The sequence below is a fragment of the Protopterus annectens genome, chromosome 8.part0 (genome assembly GCF_019279795.1).
Source record: "Protopterus annectens isolate FY-2018-M chromosome 8.part0, PAN1.0, whole genome shotgun sequence".
Classification (NCBI taxonomy): domain Eukaryota; kingdom Metazoa; phylum Chordata; order Ceratodontiformes; family Protopteridae; genus Protopterus; species Protopterus annectens.
The window spans coordinates 613601706-613620611 of NC_056741.1; the positions used below are offsets into that span (position 1 = coordinate 613601706).

Genomic DNA, 18906 nt, shown 5'->3' on the forward strand with positions numbered 1-18906 from the left:
GCATATGGTATTAGTAGTATGCAAGATGCCATGAATCCCAAGGCCTGCAGAATTTTTCTTGCAGGGAGTTGGGTATTTGTTGCCATCATTTTGAAGTATTGAGTCAGTTGTCCTTGCTTGTCTGGCGTGAGATAAGCCATCTGGGCCGTTGTATTTAAGCTGGCACCCAGGAATATTATGTCTTGTGAGGGCACTAGTTTTGACTTCTTTTCGTTTACTGTGTACCCTAGGCAACTTAATAGGTTTTTGACAAACGCCAGATGCTTTAAAAGAATGTCCTTGCTTTCTGCTTGAATAAGGCAGTCGTCCAGGTATGGATATATTTGAATTCCTCTTTGTCTGCAGAATGCAATTACTGGTGCCAGGCGTTTTGTGAAGACCCTGGGCCCAGTAGATAAGCCAAAGGGCAGTGCAGAGAATTGGTAATGGGTTGAACCTGCTAAAAATCTGAGGTATATTCTGCAATTTTGTCTGATAGGGACATGCAAGTATGCCTCCTTGAGGTCCAATGTTACTAGCCAAGCCTTCTTGCCCAGCATGGGAAGAAGTTGCTGTAGTGTTAGCATCTTGAATTTGGGTACCTCGAGATATGTGTTTAGAATTGAGAGGTCCAGAATGGGTCTCCAAGGTTTGTCCTTTCGGGGAACTAGAATGAGTCTTGAGTAAAATCCTTGTCCCTGCTCCTGTGTAGGAACCTGTTGAATGGCTCTCATGTCCATGAGAGCTGTAATTTGTTTTTAATCCTCTGCCCATTGATTTGGTGGCAGGTTTGGCATTCCTTTTATCCTTGGTAAAGTGTGAAAGTGGAATCTGTATCCTTGAGATACAATATTTAGGACCCGTGTGTCTTTTGTGATGATGCGCCAGTTGTCTATAAAAAGTGTTAGCTTTCCTCCCAAGGGAGCTGCCAAGAGGGATTTGCTTGGCAGTCTGAGGGGTAAGTCATTGTGTTTGTCTTCTGGTAGTTTGAGACCTGTCTTCTCCTTTCTGGGTTGTGGCACCATATTGTCGAGGCTTGTAAGAGCCTTGTGACTGACCTCTGCCCCTTGGGCATCTGTATTTGCCCCTATGTGGTCTGTCAGAAGCTGGAAAGGACCAGTTTTTGGTTGGCCAATTTCTGCTGAATCGAGGGGGTTGAACCTGTAAAAAATCCTTGACCGTCTGCATAGATTTTGCCTTATCCTCCATTTTCTTTAAAACCTCTTCTGCTTTTACACCAAATAAAACATCCTGCTGTAAAGGTGCATCCAATAACTTTGCTTTTACATGTTCAGGTAAAGTTTGTTCTTTTAACCAAGCATGCCTACTTATGACAGACCTTGCCACTGCTGCTCTACAAGAAGCTTCCAATGAATCAAATCCACGTTGCAAAATATGTTTTCCCACTTGTTCAGCTGCATGCAACACATCTTGCATTTCCTTGTAATCAGGCTGCTCTGTATGTGTGATCATTTTTTGTTTTAACTGAGACAGCAAATATTGTTGATATTTCAGCATGTGAAACTGGCAATTTAAGGCCCTCATAGCTAGAGTAGCTGAGGTATATATTTTCTTTCTCCATCTGTCTAGTGCTCTAGAATCCCTTTCAGAGGGTACAGGATTTTTAGCAATAGAGGCCTTAACCCTTTGGGACCCAGGGAAATGGTTTCTGGGTCAGCAACAGGGCTTTTATATAGGAATTTGTGAGAGTCAGGGACTCTGTAGTATCTGCCTGGTTTGGCTGGTGCAGGAGGTAGTGAATCTGGGTTAAGGCTAGATTCTGAATAAACATCATCCACAATGTCTAACACTGGTGGAACAGCAAGTGGTCTGTGCTGGCGTAGTAAAAGGAACTCTCGGAGCCTTTTCTTCCTGGCCTTCCCAGTGGAAATGTTCCCTCATGGTATGTGAAGTTTCCCCAAAAGAGTAGTCTTCTGGGGGAGATGCTGAAGGAATAGACTCTTCAGCATCAGAGTCTTCATAAGGGGGGAAAGAATATTTCTGCTATTCACAACATGGCAAACTAGTGCCTAAGGCCATTAGGCCACATTCAACCAGAGCAGCAGCCACTTCAGCAGCCTTCCTCAGAGGAGTACCAACCAAAGACATTTTAGAGGCTGCAATCTGGAGTTCAGTGCACACTTTTGCAAAGCACTATCACTTACCACTCTACTCTAAATCCAGGGCAGGCTTTGCCACTGCAGTTCTGCAGGGCCTCATAACTGCTCCTAATCCTGTTTAGCTCCAGCCTCCCAACCTTAGCTTTGGGATTCAACCCAATTGTATTGACTGCAACAGTGAAACATGATGAACATAGTACAGTGAAACACGATGAACATAGTACAGTTGTGTACCTACCATAAATGTAGATGTTCGAGTGTATTCACTGTTGCACTCCAGGTTACCCACCCACCATCCCCCTTATCTTTGCTGGAACTTATCTGTACTTCTCTATTCTATACAACCTATGTGGTGTATTTGCTTGTAGCTGAAGGAATAATTTACTTTGGTGCATGCATGCTTTATTTACATATTTTTAGCTTACCCTTTTGGGGGCACCTGACATCTGGGGCAAGAAAAACTGAAGAAAATGGCATCTGCTGCATCTTTTGTACCCCTGGCGCACTGACGTCAGGGAGGAGGCGACAGCAACCGATGCCGGACCTAGACTTTGGAATTCAGGCCGACTGCGGGTAGCCTGCCAGCAGGATAACCCAATTGTAATGACTTCAACAGTGAATACACTTGAACATCTACATTTATGGTAGGTACACAACTGTACTTTCTCTGTATTCTGAAACGGCTTTGATAAGCCATCTGACTACTGATCTGCCAAAAAACGTAAAGAAAAACAGAGACAGACCGCATAGGTTCAACACTGCCGACAACGCTTCCGTTAAGCTAGTTGCCAGTACTCAGTGAGGTGCCTTTGCAGCCCCTGATGCCTGCTTCTACAGATTCGCAGGCCTCTGCTGAGACCCATTCAGTGTCCGGTATGCCGCAAGATGCTTCTTCGACTATGGAACCTGCGGATGTCTCTACCTTGGATGGGTCCGGAGCCGCTGTGCAGGCACCGGCTTCTGAGGGTGTATTCTGACCTACCGATGTTTGTATTAAACTGACAACTTCGTTTTTAGCTAAAACTACCAAGTTTCTCAGGCCCAGAGTTCGCACTACACCTAGAAAACCAATGACCAAAGCACATGCTCAAGCTCCCATGCCACAAAAACAAATGCTTAGAATGGCTGAAGACCATATTACTTTAATTAGGGGAAGCCAGCCTTCCCCTGCTAAAAGACAAAGAATTGAGTTTCCTTCTGATTCTACAGACCAGGGGTCCGATGACTCTGACCCTTCTGATTACCAGGACATTCAGCCTTTGAGGATTCAGATGCAGAGGAATCCATTCCCTCTGCCTCCCCTCCAGAGGATTTTTCTTTTGGTGAAGCTTTGCATACTTTAAGAGAGCATTTCCGCTAGGAATGCCAGGGCTATCCTCAGTCCAAAAAAGACTCTGAGAATTTTTAGAGTTGCCTCAGCACAGGCCTCTAGCTATGCCCCCTGTCCTGGATATTGTAGATGATGTCTTTATGGAATCCAGTCTTAGTCCTGACACTTTACCACTGGCCCCTAGAAAACCTGACAGGTACTATAGAGTACCCGATTCTCATAAATTTTTCTTTAAGAATCCTACTGCGGATCCAGAGACCGTTTCCCAGGGACCTAAAGGCATTAAGGTTACTACAGCCAAAAACCCTACCCCTTCGGACAGGGATTCAAGAGCTTTAGACAGATGGGGTAAAAAGGTATATACCTCTACAACTCTTGCCATCAGAGCTTTGAATTGCCAGTTTTACATGTTGAAGTACCAGCAGCATATTATGGAACCAATTAAACAAAAATGGCGTTACTTCCAGATTGTGCAGAAAATAAAGATTTACAAGTTAATGCATTCAGCAAACCAAGTTAGTAAACATACTTTGCAGTACGGCTTTGATGCATTAGAAGCATCTTGCAGGGCTGCAGTCACTGGGTCTGTACTGAGAAGGCATGCTTGGCTGAAGGAACAAATCTTGTCAGATCATGTCAAAGCAAAATAACTAGATGCTCCTTTAAATCAGGACCGTTTGTTTGGCACCAAAGCAGAAGAAGTGCTTAAAAAGATGGAGGAAAAAGCTACATTTATACAAACTGTCAAAGATTTCTTACAGGTGCAGCCACCTAGATTCAGTAGGCATTGGCCTTCTAAAAACTGGTCCTTTCCATCCCCTCCCAGGCCTTCTCAGTCCAAACCCAGGGGAAACAGATCACGACTACAGTCTCAGGGTATGCAGAGATCTAAACAATGGAGTGCTCCCACCTCTAAAACAGGGAGTGGTAAGCCACCCCCTTATGGGCAAAGTTCACAATCACTTTTCAATTTTCCTTCCCAGCATTGCTCAGTTACTTGCCCCCCTAGGAGAAGAACTTGCCCTTCATGCAAAAAACTGGATGTCCATTACTCAGGACAGATGGGTTCTAAACATTGTATCCCACGGATACAGATTCTACTTCCATTCACTGCCAACCCCAAGCGGATTGCCAAACCTTCCTCCAAACCAGTGGGCAGAGGCTCAAAAGCAAGTATTTTCTCTTCTCAATATCAGGGCTATTCAGCCTGTTCCAGTAGAACAAAGGGGACATGGTTTCTACTCCAGACTGTTCCTAGTGCCCAGAAAAGAGAGCTGTTGGCGCCCTGTATTGGGTCTATCAATTCTCAACACCTTTCTGGTGGTCCCAAAATTCAAAATGCTTACCCTGCAGCAGCTTCTCCCAGTGATAGCCAAGGATCCCTGGTTAGTCACCCTAGACTTAAAAGAAACTTATCTGCACATCCCCATATGGGACTCTTGCAGGAAATGTCTACATTTCAGGGCAGGGCTCTATACACTATCAGTTCTCCGCACTTCCTTTTGGCTTATCTACTGCACCCAAAGTATTCACAAAGTGCCTGGCTCCAGCCATTTCATACTGCAGGCAGAGAAATATTCAAATTTACCCATACTTGGATGATTGCCTAATTCAGGCGGACAGTCAGGAATTGCTACTTCAGCACCTGGCATTTGTGAAAAGACTCCTAACTTCACTGGGGTACACCATCAATGAAAAGAAGTCACAACTGGTGTCCAGTCAGAAGTATATTCCTGGAAGCAAGCTTGAACACAACTTCCCACATGGCATTCCTCACTCCAGAAAAGCAGATCTATTTGGCAAACTACTTCTAACTAATGGCCACCAAAACCCAGCTATCTGCAAGGAAAATACTGCAAGCCCTAGGGTTCATGGCCTCATGCATTCTGCTAATTCCATATGCAAGACTGCATATGAGGAAACTTCAATGGTATTTAAAAAGTCTCTGGTGTCAACATTCTCAGGACCTGGAAATGGTGATTCCTGTCATTACCTTGTCCAAGGGCAGAGTTCCTTTGGTGGGCAGAAGCATGCAACCACAACAAGGGACTGCTTTTCACTCAACCCCTCGCCACCAAAACCCTGATAACAGACGCATCGGACTATGCATGGGGGGCTCACATGGCAGGCAAATGCATTCAAGGCAAATGGAGCCCAGGACAAATTCTCCTGCATATCGATCAAAAAGAGATGCTAGCTATACAGAATGCTCTGACAGCCTTCAAATACCTAATCCTTCCAGGACAGCTCCTGATAAAGACAGACAACACCACAGTTATGTGGTACATAAAACAAGCAGGGGGGAACCCATTCTTACCTACTCTGCAGGTTAGCCATGGCCCTGTGGAACACACCCCTGAGCAACCAAGTGCACCTACAAGTTCAATTCCTGCCAGGCAAACAAAATTCACTGGCAGACAACTTAAGCAGAAATCTACTGGACCCACACGATTGGAAATTGGAGCCCAACTCATTCAAACTTCTAATCCAGAGGTGGGGGACACTGGAAGTGGACCTCTTTGCCTCCCCCAAAAACCAACTGAGCAAATTCTGCACCAGGAACCCTCACAGCAGGGCCTGGAAGGTGGATGTCCTATCCTTCACATGGGAAAACCTCTCAATTTATGCCTTTCTCCCTCTGCCCCTCTTCTTGAAAGTACTACTCAAGATCAAATAGGACAGGCCAAGGACAATCCTTATTGCCCCAGATTGGCTACGTCAGCAGTGGTACCCACTCCTAATGCAGTCTGACAGCAGTGCCACTGTGGCACTTGCATCTCACACCTTCCCTGTTGTCTCAGCAGTCGGGACAGATTTTGCATCCACAGTTGCAAACCCTAAACCTTGCAGCCTGGCTTATCCCCTGAATACACCACCAGCAACCCTCAGCAAGCAAGTGCTGGACGTCATTCTTGAGGCCAGAATCCCTAGTACTACGAAATCCTATGCTGAAAAGTGGAAAAGATATTGTTCTTGGAATCCGTCTCAAGGAAAGGACACAGCTGTGCCCTCCTTACCTCAAATCCTTGATTACCTAGCAGAGCTGCTCCACAGAGGTCTGTCCTCCTCCATTAAGATTCATGTCTCTGCCATCTCAGCTCATTATAATACTGAGCCATCTCTCTTTTTTCACCCTCTCATCAAACAGCTCCTGAGAGGGGCTAACAGTTTAAGGCCCCCTAGGAGAACTCCCACCCCTACCCTGTACTGGAAAAGCTCACGCTTCCCCCTTTTGAACTGGCTGCTTCAGCAGAGTTAAAATTCCTCTCTTGGAAAACAGCTTTACTTCTAGCCATTACTTCAGGAAGAAGATTATCTGAGTTACAGGCACTAATGACTGTGGAACCTTTCATTATTTTCCATGCTGACAGGGTTTTCCTCAGGACTAAGCCATCTGTTATGCCTAAGGTGGTATCCAGCATGGCTCTAAACCAATCCATGCATTTGCCAACCTTCTTCCCAAATCCTCAGAATAAAGGGGAAAGGATCCTGCACTCCTTGGATGTGCACAGACAGCTCAGGTTCTACCTTGACAGGACTAAACCTTTCAGAAAATCTGACCAGCTGGTAGTCAGCTTTGCTACAGAGGCAGAGGGCAAGGCCATTTCAAAGCAAACCATTTACAAATGGATAGCACACTGCATCCATTTCTGCTACAAGCACCATGGAAAACCTATCCCACAGGGGATCAGAACACATTCCATTAGGGCTACTTTCACCTCTACAGAGGGGAGTCGCTACCATGGACATCCTGGAAGCTGCAACCTGGAGTTCTGTACACACCTTCACCAAGCAATTACCACTTACCTATTTTTTTCTAAATCCAGAGCCGGATTTGCTACAGCAGTCTTACAAGGCCTGCTAACAAGCAATAACATTTCTTGACTGCCTCCACCCTTCCTCAGCTTTGGGAATCAGCCCATGTGTGATTACTGCAACAGTGAAACACGAAGAACATAGTACAGTTGTGTGTACACTTACCATAAATGTAGATGTTCGAGTGTATTCACTGTTGCAGTCCTGGTTTCCCTCCCTCCAGCCTCCTGGTTTCCTCTATCCTTTTGACCTATCCTCTTTATGGCCTTTTTTATGGCAGTGGTATTTACTTTTTACTGGGGGTGTCCCACACCATATAATAGTTTCCTATTTTGGGGGCTCCTGACATTTGGGGCAAGAAAAACTGATGTAATAGCATCGGCTGCATGTTTTATACCCCTGACGACCTGACATCATGGAAGAGGAGACAGCATCTAACACAGAAATCCCAAGACTCTGGTATTCGGGCCGACTGAGGGCTACCTGCAGGCAGATAACCCAGGTGTGTTGATTGCAACAGTGAATACACTCAAACATCTACATTTATGGTAAGTGTACACAACTGTACTTTCTGAATTATGCCACTTGATAGTGCTATGACTATGTTTTATGATTGCATAGATGTATTTGATGGATGTGTGTATGTTAATTTTTAAGCAATTTTAAGTCATTCAAATACTTTTTAAGTTAATAAAATGTTTTAAGTTTTTAAACAGCATTTCAAAGTGTGCATTTTTCTAACAATTTTAATGATTTAATATGACTTTTTTTTGTTTTATTTTAATGATATGCATTACTGAGATAGTAGTCTGTGTTTTCATTGGTGGTTTCCTTGAATAATTAAGTGAATGTATTATATAAGGAGATAATTCAGTTATAGCTTGCATCTGATGAAGTCGTAGCAACTTAGACGAAAACTCTGCGTGTGTAATTGCATTTATGTGCTTGAACTGTTTATTAAACCAGCTTTTGGATCTATCATTGAGCCGGCTATTTTCCTTTATCTGTGGTACTATTTTCATTTGGATTTGGAGTTGTTGGTGTTTGGTACCAGTTCCAGTATGTCTTTTGAGTACACAACTTCATTTTTTTTTTTTTTTTTTTTTTTGACTTATCAGAGAAGTAGTTTTGCATCAGTTCTAGTCTAGCCTTTAGAGATATAGATTACTAGACTCATATGCTCAAGTTCCAGGGGCCACTTTTGTCAAGTTTAAGGACAGAATTGAGACAGTACCGAATACAGCTCTGAGAGGTAAAGTGATGAATCTCTGCAAACTATTTTTCTAGGTAGGCAAAAACTCTTATCAAACTGGCTATGGTGCAGTGGAAATATTACACAAGATGGCAGGTACAGGTTATTAATCAGTCCTGCTTGGCTGAGGACACAGCCCCTACCAAAGAATGTGAAAACTCCCCTTCATAGTGCTCCATTGGACAAGGAGGTGCCATTTGGTCCTGCAGCTGAAGAGGTGTTCAAAAATGTAGGAAAAAAGAAGACTGTGTAGTCCGTGAATGTTTTTTCACCCCCCCCCCCCGCGCTATCATGTTAAAAAAAAAAATTACCCACTAAAAGCTGGACTGTCTATGGGAGGCAGGATAAAATGAAGCAGCAGAAGGGAGACCAGTTTGGGAGAAAATGCTCAATTAACTAAAAGGGGAAGTCTTGGGCCCTCTGGGCTGAAACACCTTGAGGGATCAGCAGTGACTCAGTAGAGCTCTTCCTTACCCCTACCCTCAAATCTCACCCCTAATTAAAACCACCTGCCTACTTGTATGAATCTCCCCTTCCCAACCCTTCCAAAAAGATAGACCGTCATCTAGGATTGTTTCGGAAGGAGTGGGAAGAATCCCACAAGATGCCTGAGTTATAAAGGTCTGGACCCGTTGAACTGTCCTTGTGCAAAGATACTGAATTGTGTAAACAATCTCTTTGAGATTAAGTTAGCATACTGCTTTGTAAAGGTATATGTTTCTGTGGTTTCTTTTTGTATGACACCATCTTTTAAAGAGATGGCAACAGTTCCATCAGTTAAGTCCATGAAGGTACTTAATGCCTGTAAAAAGGCATATCTCTCTTTTTTTGGAATTTGAATTAAATGATAGAGAAGTAATCTTTATCTCTCTTTGAGCTTAACAGTCTTTCTGGTTGTTGTAGCCTCAGGAATAAGTATTTGAGAGTTGAGCCACATATGCAGTCTTCCATAATAAAACTGTGTGTCTGAAAGCTACCTCTGTCTTGTCCAACATTATTTCAGCAGCACTAGTTCTCAGCCTTTTGCCCAGACTAAAATGTTATTCATGTACTGGGTGTACACAAACAACTATGGTATTATAACAGGAATACACAGCTAGCAGTTTCAATAGATTTATATTAGAATTGTTTCTGAACAAGATTTTGTTGAAGCTGCCATATGGATTAGAACCCATAGCTTCACCAGGTAAAGTTGAAAGCGCAGTCTAGAAGCAGGACATATTTTACTACAGTTGTGCCACAAGAGATTATGCGATGGGGTAGTGTTTGGGATTCTATGTAAGTGTTAAGATTTACTGTTACTGTGGCATCCCTAAAGAATGTACTGAAGTTGTAGATCTTCAAGGAAAGGCCATTTCTTCCTCATTTCCTCTCTTCTGGAATCTTGAATATAGTTCTTTACTTGCTTTTGCATAGTTCTAACACTTCACAAGAGCTTCTGTGTGTTTCTGGATAGTTGCTGGATTGTTGTAGCTTGACTCAGTACTAGGTATTTGTCTTCCTCAAGCAAACTTTCTGTGGAGCTTCCAGACTCTAAAGAACCAAATTCAGTGCATGTCAATGCTTGATTTATATGGGTTTTGCTACTTGTGTCAGACCCAGGGCTGAGTATGGCCTTCACAGGGAAAAGGAACAACTTGAAAATTCCAGCTGGACCAAGGAAAACCGAAGGACTATAAATGCAAGTGTTATAGTTTTGTTGTTATAGCAACCTCTTCTCAGAACTACTGCTATGTTACATATTCCACATGACTATTCTAAACACACTCAGTCTGCCTGTGAGTGTGTTTGGGCTGTAACTAGGAGAGTTTGTAGCAGTTCTTTATTGATACAGTCAAATAAGCATGATCCGTACCAGACACTGTTGGGCTAGAGTCCCACTACTGCAACAGATATTTAAGTATTTGTACTAGGGGTAATGCAGAATTACCACTGTCACTGTAGCGGTGTATGGTAAGTTAAGAGTCCCTTTTGAAGCAAGGTGTTTCAGCTTTAGTCCGTGGTGAGCATGCGAAGCACTGAATGTTTTTTTTTGTGGGGCTTCACAATACTTAGGTAAAGTTACTAGCTTTATATTTAAGAACTGGCCTTGTCTACTTTCCAAGAGGACTGAAGTGAGCGTATTGTAGTTCTTACGTAAACTGCAGGAATGAAGTAAGATAAAATGACAAACTGTAAAGTTCTGCATTAATATAATAGGTCATATTTGTTACATTATGTGGTGCTTTAAGAACACTGCAAAGAAACTAAATGTCAGCGACATATTTGACTAAAAAGAGCACCCCCCCCAAAAAAAAATATATACATAAGCGTTAGTGTTGCATGGCTGCAGTAGTAGTACATCTGTATAAGTAGTATAGGTCTGTAAATCAACATTATCTTTTTATGTCATGTCAAGCAAGAGTGGTAGTATACTCTTAAACAAGGAGGATGGATGTCACAAAGCCATTTTCACCTTAAAAATCATATGCAAAGTCAAAATTTCATTTTTAGCAGCTGTTTACAAGCATTATGCTCGCAAATGCTTTTCTGTTGAGAATCAAAGTTATTTTCTTAAAATGTTGTAAAAAAACTTAAAATTTTGGCCAAGCAGGGAAGTCTTACTGAAATGTCAGTGATTTCGGAGAACACAGAACCTTTCATGTTTGTGGGTCCAGTACCAAGTTTTGTGGTTACGTTAGCAGGAAGATATGCTCAGTAATCATATTTCAATTTAAATGCACAGCTGGAGTGCAATAATAAAGAGGTTTTTGATGAAAGTAACAGACTGGGGATGTTCATGATGGGAGGTGCAGTGGTGCAGCGGTTAACTTTGTCGCTTAACAGCAAGAGGTTCTCCAGCTTGATTCTCAGCTGGGGTGCCTTCTGTGCAGAGTCTGGATGTCCTCCTTGCATTCGTGTGGGTTTCCTCTGGGTACTCTGGTTTCCTTCCACATTCCAAAGACACGTCTGGAGCATTTCTCCCAGGGCCTCCACTGAAAATAGACTCAGTCCTAGTCGGACTTTGCCAGTTAACAAATGTTAATTAATTATAAATAAATAAAATAAAATAAATATGCTTGCTCAGAGAAGACAGTAACAGAGTGGGACAGTAGTTGAACAGCTAATCATATAGTGGTAGATTTATGGACATCATTTGAGCAGTAGCACTTGTAAGGGTTTTTTTTAAGACTGGGAGTGGCTGGATATGCAATCTCCAGAAATTGACGGAACATTATTTTGGTAGCCATCAAACTACACCGATTCTGCAGCATTTATACAGCTACTCAAAAACACTGACATGGTTCAGTGTTAGCCAGTCACCAAAGTGTCTGCTGTTTTCCACCACTAATTATAACACAAAAATACAGTGAACCTTCATCATTGTTCAGGTAAGCACCATTGGTGGTTAATTGTAATCAGAAATTGTAGCACAAAGAGCTAATTGTTAGCATGTTAAAATGAACATTTTGGCAAATTTGATAGACCGTTAATGGATTGGCAAATACCTAATTGCTTTACATTTCTTTGCTCATTATAGTTAACCATATTAACATGTTCAGTGATGTATGTCCTTGTTGAATGTTGTAATTAAGGCTCAATTGCAGGGGGGATTTCCATAAGACATCTGTGTTTGGCAGGAGGTTTAAAAGTTGTTTTGTAGAGTAACACTTGAAAGAAAAAAATTCTTATTAAACAGGAGTATGTTTGTATAAATGAAGATGCACTTGAATGCTATTTTTTTGAAAAATAAAGTTAAAAAAAAATTTTCCCTTGATCTTTTGATTTTAACAGTTCAGTTTATTTCTTGGTCTGACAAGGAAACCGCCTTACTACAGTAAGGAATATTGGAGGGATAACAAATAAAACAGACGCAGCAACAGGCTGTACTAGTCTGTTTGATAGCTACCTCTTGCAGCTTCTACTGTAGGCCAAAAAAGCTTAGCATTGGTGGTGATTGTTATTACAGGTAAGCCTGATACAACTTCAGAGAGGAAGTAACCCATTAAAAGGTATGGTACATTTTAGGGTTAGGAAACTGCAGTGATTTAATAAGCAGAACAGTCCTCACTTGTAATACAAGGATCTCAAGTATATACTTGCATTTTTCTGTTTAGCAACTAGAAAAAGACAAAGCCACTCTGAAAGCACAGATAACGTCATTGCTGGCTGAGGTACACGAGAGCCAAAACGGGCTGGAAATATGTCTGAAAGAGAGATCAGCTGTGGAGGAAAGGTGAGAAGGAGGGAGTTTTCTTCAGGTTAAAACTTGTTGAAAATTTTGTTTGAAACATCTGTCCTTTTAGAATGCCTTATTTTGCTTTCTTATCTGTTCCATTAAGGAAACTAAGGCATTTATTTATTCAGTTTGTTTGCTAACAAAGTTAGATGGGCTGGTACAAGACCTTTTTCGTCTACTACATGAGCTCATTAAAGACTGTAGCATATGTTAGTTTTATACCAATATTATTGGGAACTTTCTTGTATGTTTTTGAAATACTATCTTATTTGAATGTGTGCTGCAGGTCAACTTAATCTATGCTTATCCAGGAGTCTAACTGATGGACTGTAGATACTTAATCATGTGCCATAGTGCATATAAAGTAATGCTTTGAGTAATCATAAAAACATTGGCTTTGCATCTTTGCATCTAGTATCAACCCATGTTTGAATCATGTCAGCAGTAGTATTAAGCTAAAAAAATGTTTTTTTCAATTTTTCAGCCATGTTAGTGCTGAAACTGCCAGGAAAATTATCCATTTTATTTCTGGCTTCGTTTAATATTGCAATGCTTTTATAAATGTTTTTTAATTATTTTGTTCTTTTATCCACTTAAATCAGACTTTTACATTTCTTCCTGGTTATGTGAAATCATAATCTTTTTGATATGTTTTGTAATCAGTAGCTTATTTACTTAAGCACTTGTATTTTATCCATCCATCCATTCATCCGCACATGTACTCATTTTGTAAACCACTTGTCCTGGTGAGTCACAGTAGTAGCAAGATGAGCAAGGTAGACTGGACTTCTCAATTCTCAGCAACATTCTCTAGCTAGTCCTGTAGGATCCCCACGTATTTCCAGGTAAGCTGAACAGTATAATCTTTATAGCATGCAGTAGTATCATTTGCCAAACTTGGTACTTTTCCTATGGGAGCCATCCTCAGAAGGTGCTCAAACCATATCAACTGACTCCTGTAAGTACAGAGAAGCATTGGCTGTATTCAGAGATCCTCAGAGAATGTTGGGACTCATTGCTGTTATAGAGAGGAGCCCCATCTACCTTGTAAAGGAACCTCATTTCTGTTGCTTGTATTTGAGATTTCATCTTCTTAGTCACTTCCCAAATATTATGACAGTGAGTGAAGACAGAGCCATGGATTGAAAGGTAACTTGAAGACATTGACCTGTGGTTGTCACTTCACAACCGCACTTCAATAACTGTCACTACTGCACTAATCCACTGGTCAAGTTCTTAATCTCCTCTACCTTCATTCATGGGCAAGATGCTATAGTACATAAATTCTTCCACCTGAGGTAGCTTCACCCCCCCCCCTTTCTTGTGGAGGACAGTCCCTTCTTTCAGTAGAGAACCTTCTGATTTGGAGGTGATTTTCATTCCAGTTGCTTTACACTCCACAAGGAATTGCTTCAGTGTACACTGGTGAATTGCATTCACTTACAGCTGATAGGACGTCATCCACAGACATCAAGATATTGCCTTTTTGTCCCCAAACTGGTTACTCACCACTGTGGCAATAAACAGATGTCCTTCTATTCCTATGTTGCAGTATTCTTGGTGTGGAACTTCCTGCCTCAGGCGACCCGTATGTCTGCTCCTGTACAAAACCTTCAGCTTGGCTGTTGCAGTTGGGTGGGAGTCGCATGTAGGGCCATAAACCAGGGACCTTAAATGTGATGTCTACATGTACAGACCTCAGAACTTTTCAGCCGCAGAAAACAATTGCATCGTGTGCTTCGCTCCTTCACCACAAGACGTCTAAAAGCTAAGTACCCCATTGGGGTTTTTTCTTCTTTAACTTCTAGCTAAAGCTTGGCTTGTTGTAGTAAGTTTTAGCCAATATCAGCTAAAAGGGTAAATGATAATCCGGATGCAGATACCTCATAAAGATACGCATGACCGCTGCATTTTTTTGCCTAGGCCGAGAGCATGACCATACCGCTTGCTCAATCTGCCAATCCTTCGTACCGAAGACCCTATGCAGTCATCTGGCAGGGCTTAATCTATATCTAGAAAATCAGTGACTTAAAAAATTAGTGCAAAGGATGGATCCCACTTCGGAAGCCCTGACTTGAACCTCTGCGTAAGAAGGCCAAGCTTCCTAGGCCCACTTCCACTGCCTCTCCACTTCTGTACAACCCTGCCAGCTACCGATTTAGGAGTTGAGAGACATCCAACAGATCTGTCTACTTCGATGGCGACTTTTGAGGAAACCGCTTCTCAGTTGACGACTAACACGTCCACGGAGCTTTCTCAGATATTGGCTACCGCCGAGGACAAGGGGGAACCAGACACAGCCGGGCCTCCAACCGGGATCCCTCCTTTGGACACCACTGCCCTTAGCCAGGCATCCGATTCCAGGCCTACGCCTAAAACTATCGCAGTTAAAAAGAAACAGAAAACCAAACATCTGGCTTCACCTGCTGAAGGCCTACCTGATTGGCAGTCCTTCACCTCATCTTTGATGCAGGCCTTCATGGCCCTTAGGCCCTCAGCCTCTTCTCCATCTGCTCTTCCTGTCCTCAGCCCTAGGCCGGACTCTGTCTCCTCTCTCCCACCATCCACTTCACAAGACAGGAAAACGGAGCAAGAGGCTTATTACTCATCTTCTGATGAATCAATATCATACACCTCTCAAATTGCATCTTCTCAAGAGTATTACTCCCCAGATGAAGACTCCATCAGTTGGGACTCAACCTCCAGAGGATACCACCTTTGGAGAGACCATAACCAAAGTGAAGGAATACTTCAAATGAGACACCTCACAAATGTCTAATACTCAAGAAAGGTATTTTGAATTATTACAAGTGGAATCTCCCTCCCCATCTGCCATTTCTCCTGTCATCCCTGCTTATTTAGATGCCTTTTCCTTAGCATCTAAGACCCCAGACTCTCATCCTCCTGCTATTAAGAGGCCAGATCGCTTTTACAAAGTGCCTGATAACCAGAAATTTCTAGTCAAACCACCCCTGGCAGACCCCGCTGTCACTGCAGTACCACCTGATAAAACAATTCAGACTGATTCTGTCTGCCTCTCTCCTACCTACAGACAAGGACAGCAAAACCATGGATACAGTTGGAAAGAAGGTTTGCACCTTTTCCACATTGGCCTTCAGAGCCATTAACATTTAAACTCATATGACCAAATATGTTCTGGATCTTGTCTCTCAAGCCTTCACTCTGCTGGCTGCTACTCCAGACTGCCCCAATAAGGCTGACATAGCATCTAAGCTTTCTCTAGCTACCCAAGTAGCCAGACAATCCATCAGATGTTATGATGCTGCAGAGGCCTCTGCACAGTCAGCAACTTCTGTCTCAGTACTTCGAAGATATTCTTGGCTACATTTACAACACTTACCAGAGGACTTCAAGTCTAAATGCTTAGGTGCTCATCTGGACCGTAACTTATTATTTGGTAAACAGTCAGCAGACCTGTTCAAAAATCTACAAGAAAAGAGTAAGGAATTGCAAGAGATCGAGCATCTGCTTGTGTCTCCTATTCCTAAATATTACAGGAATTACCCTGTCAAAACAGCATTCATTTGTCTTATGGCCCTCTATATCCTCCCTGGTAACAACACTACCACCCTAGAAGACATTGTTCTATGGGCTTCAACTAATATTAAGCTCGAGACTTACATATTAGGTGACGTGAACATCGACTGGAACAAAATCAATGGCTCCAATCCATCTATATCTATTAATCTTTTTAATTTTACTCAACTAATGAATAGCATCACCAGACCCAATAAAAACAACCCCCCAGGTTCCACTGTGGATTGGATCCTTGCCTCCCACCCAAATAAGATCTTACACTCAGGTACCTTACCAGACACCATGAGTGACCACTACCCTGCCTTTATCCATCAGGCAACCCACTTGAAACCTCACCCTCACCAGTACATCCATACTCGCAACCTCACTAACTTTAATCCTTCAAGTTTCTCTAACACCCTCAAACTAACAAACTGGGATAATCTAAGGACCCTTTCCCTAGATAACCCTGTAGATTTTTTCAATACAACCTTTTTAGATATCCTAAATTCCCACGCCCCACCTAGAACTAAACTAATAAAATCCAACCCTGCCCCCTGGCTATCTAAGGATACTAAAACACTAATGCAACAAAGAGACAAGACCTGGAAACTATATCACCAACACAAACTCCCTGAAATGCTTCTTAAATATAAGCAACTCCGTAACTTAAATCACAAGCAACTCCGTAACTTAACAAAAAAAACACATCCTAACAGATAAAAAAGTCTTATTACACTAAACTCCAGACCAATCACTCCAAAAACCCCAAACAATTCTGGACCTCTATCAACTTTCTACTAAATCCTGGTACAAAAAGCAACCCTTGTCCTGACACCAGTAAAACTGACACTGAATTGGCCCCCCCTATTCAACTCCTTCTTTAACAAATCCATAGCTGAACTCACCAAGACCTTCCCCAATCACAACTCCTCCTCTCTCCTCAAACCCACATCCCCCACATCTTCCGAACTCCCCAATCCTAACCCCCCCCACATTTCATCTAAAGCCCATCTGCACATCCTACATAAAAAAAACTTCTCTCTAAACTTAAGTCATGCTCCCCAGCCCCAGACAATATCCCCTCTCTCTATCTAAAGCTTGCCGCTGATGGCATTGCCATCCCCATCACCATTCTCATCAGTAGATCCATACAGGAGTCTTATGTCCCCAAACTGTGGCGTGCAGCCTTTATCCTTCCCCTCCATAAAGGAGGTAAAAATAATACCATCTCTAACTTCCATCCAATAGCCATTTTCTCTCCCCAATCTCAAAAATACTTGAGAAATGCATCCACCTCCAGCTCATGCCTTACCTTACCAGTAATCACCTCCTCACCCCAACACAACATGTTTTTTGTCCTGGACACAATACAATAACTGCTCTTCTCTCTTTCTTAGACCTAGTAAATCATGCCCGTGATTCTGGAGAAATTGTATCCACTATCCTTCTAGATCTTTCCAAAGCATTCGACACCGTCTCTCATACCCACCTTCTAAATCATCTTTCTAATCTTAATCTGTCACAGAACACCCTATTATGGTTTAACAGCTACTTATCTAATAGATCCCAAGCTGTAAAATGGCAAATTGGCACCTCAAACTTCCTACCCACCCCAACTGGAGTTTCCCAGGGATCCATACTTGGCCCATTGCTCTTCAGTGTATTTATTAATGAATTTCATGCTGCCATTCCTAACACTAAAATAGTGCAATACGCAGACGGCTCAACAATAGTTTGCTCTGCTCCTAATCTCCCTGACCTCCTAGCACAAACTCAATTGGCCTTTTCAACTACAGAAAACTGGTTGCTTCAAAATCATCTCTCTCTAAATCCTAATAAATCCAAAATTCTTCTTTTCTCCCCCTCAAAAACCCTCCACCTTGACAATCTTTCAGTATCTTTAGCCATACTAGCTCCACTATAGAAATTGTCCCTTCTGCTAAACTACTTGGAGTAACCATAGATGAACACCTAAAATTTGATAGACATATTCAGCTAAACATTAAAAAAACACACCAGAAACTTGTCATGCTATATAGACACTCCCAATTCCTCTCTTCTTCGACCAGACAAACTCTTGCCACTACCTCCTTACTACCTTCTCTTCTATATGGTGCTCTCCTACTTACCAACTTATCCTCTTCCATCTCTTCTAAACTAGAAACATGTTACAATAAAATTGCTAAATTCGCAACAAAAGCTAATCACTCCTCCCACCACTGCACATCTCTCCACCTGCTAAAGTGGCTAGAACTTCCCAATCAACTCGACTTCCTTCAACTCACTACTGCCCACAAACTAATTTTCAAACCAACTTTATGCTCTGCTCTAGCAAAAGTCTTACCCTTTTACATCCCCTACAGAGCCCTGAGATCTGCACACCAGAATCTCCTCTCTGTATACAAACCTAAACGTCCCACTGGTCAACTTCTCCTATCATCTTCCTTAACCAAAAGATGGAACTCCCTCCCTTCTTCTTTTAGACTCTCTGAAAACTATGAATACTTTAAAACTCCGCTTCCTTGCCCAGTATTGGAAATGTAACTGTATTCTCCCTACTTAACCTACTTAAACTCATCTATGCTTGCTTCCTCATGCAATTTGCTACATATACTCCTCCACCCCAGGCTGCTCTCCTAATCAGCTGCCT

The 18906-nt window shown here is 42.3% G+C and overlaps 1 protein-coding gene across 1 annotated transcript in view; it reads left to right on the forward strand.

The window, feature by feature from the left end:
* The window catches only part of LOC122808948 (NF-kappa-B essential modulator-like), a gene marked incomplete in the record, with an annotated part of 2932895 nt that overhangs the window by 1120344 nt on the left and 1793645 nt on the right, over positions 1-18906 (forward strand). Inside the window, 1 exon segment of the mRNA XM_044080106.1 lies at positions 12595-12713. Coding sequence (XP_043936041.1) covers positions 12595-12713 — 119 coding nt within the window.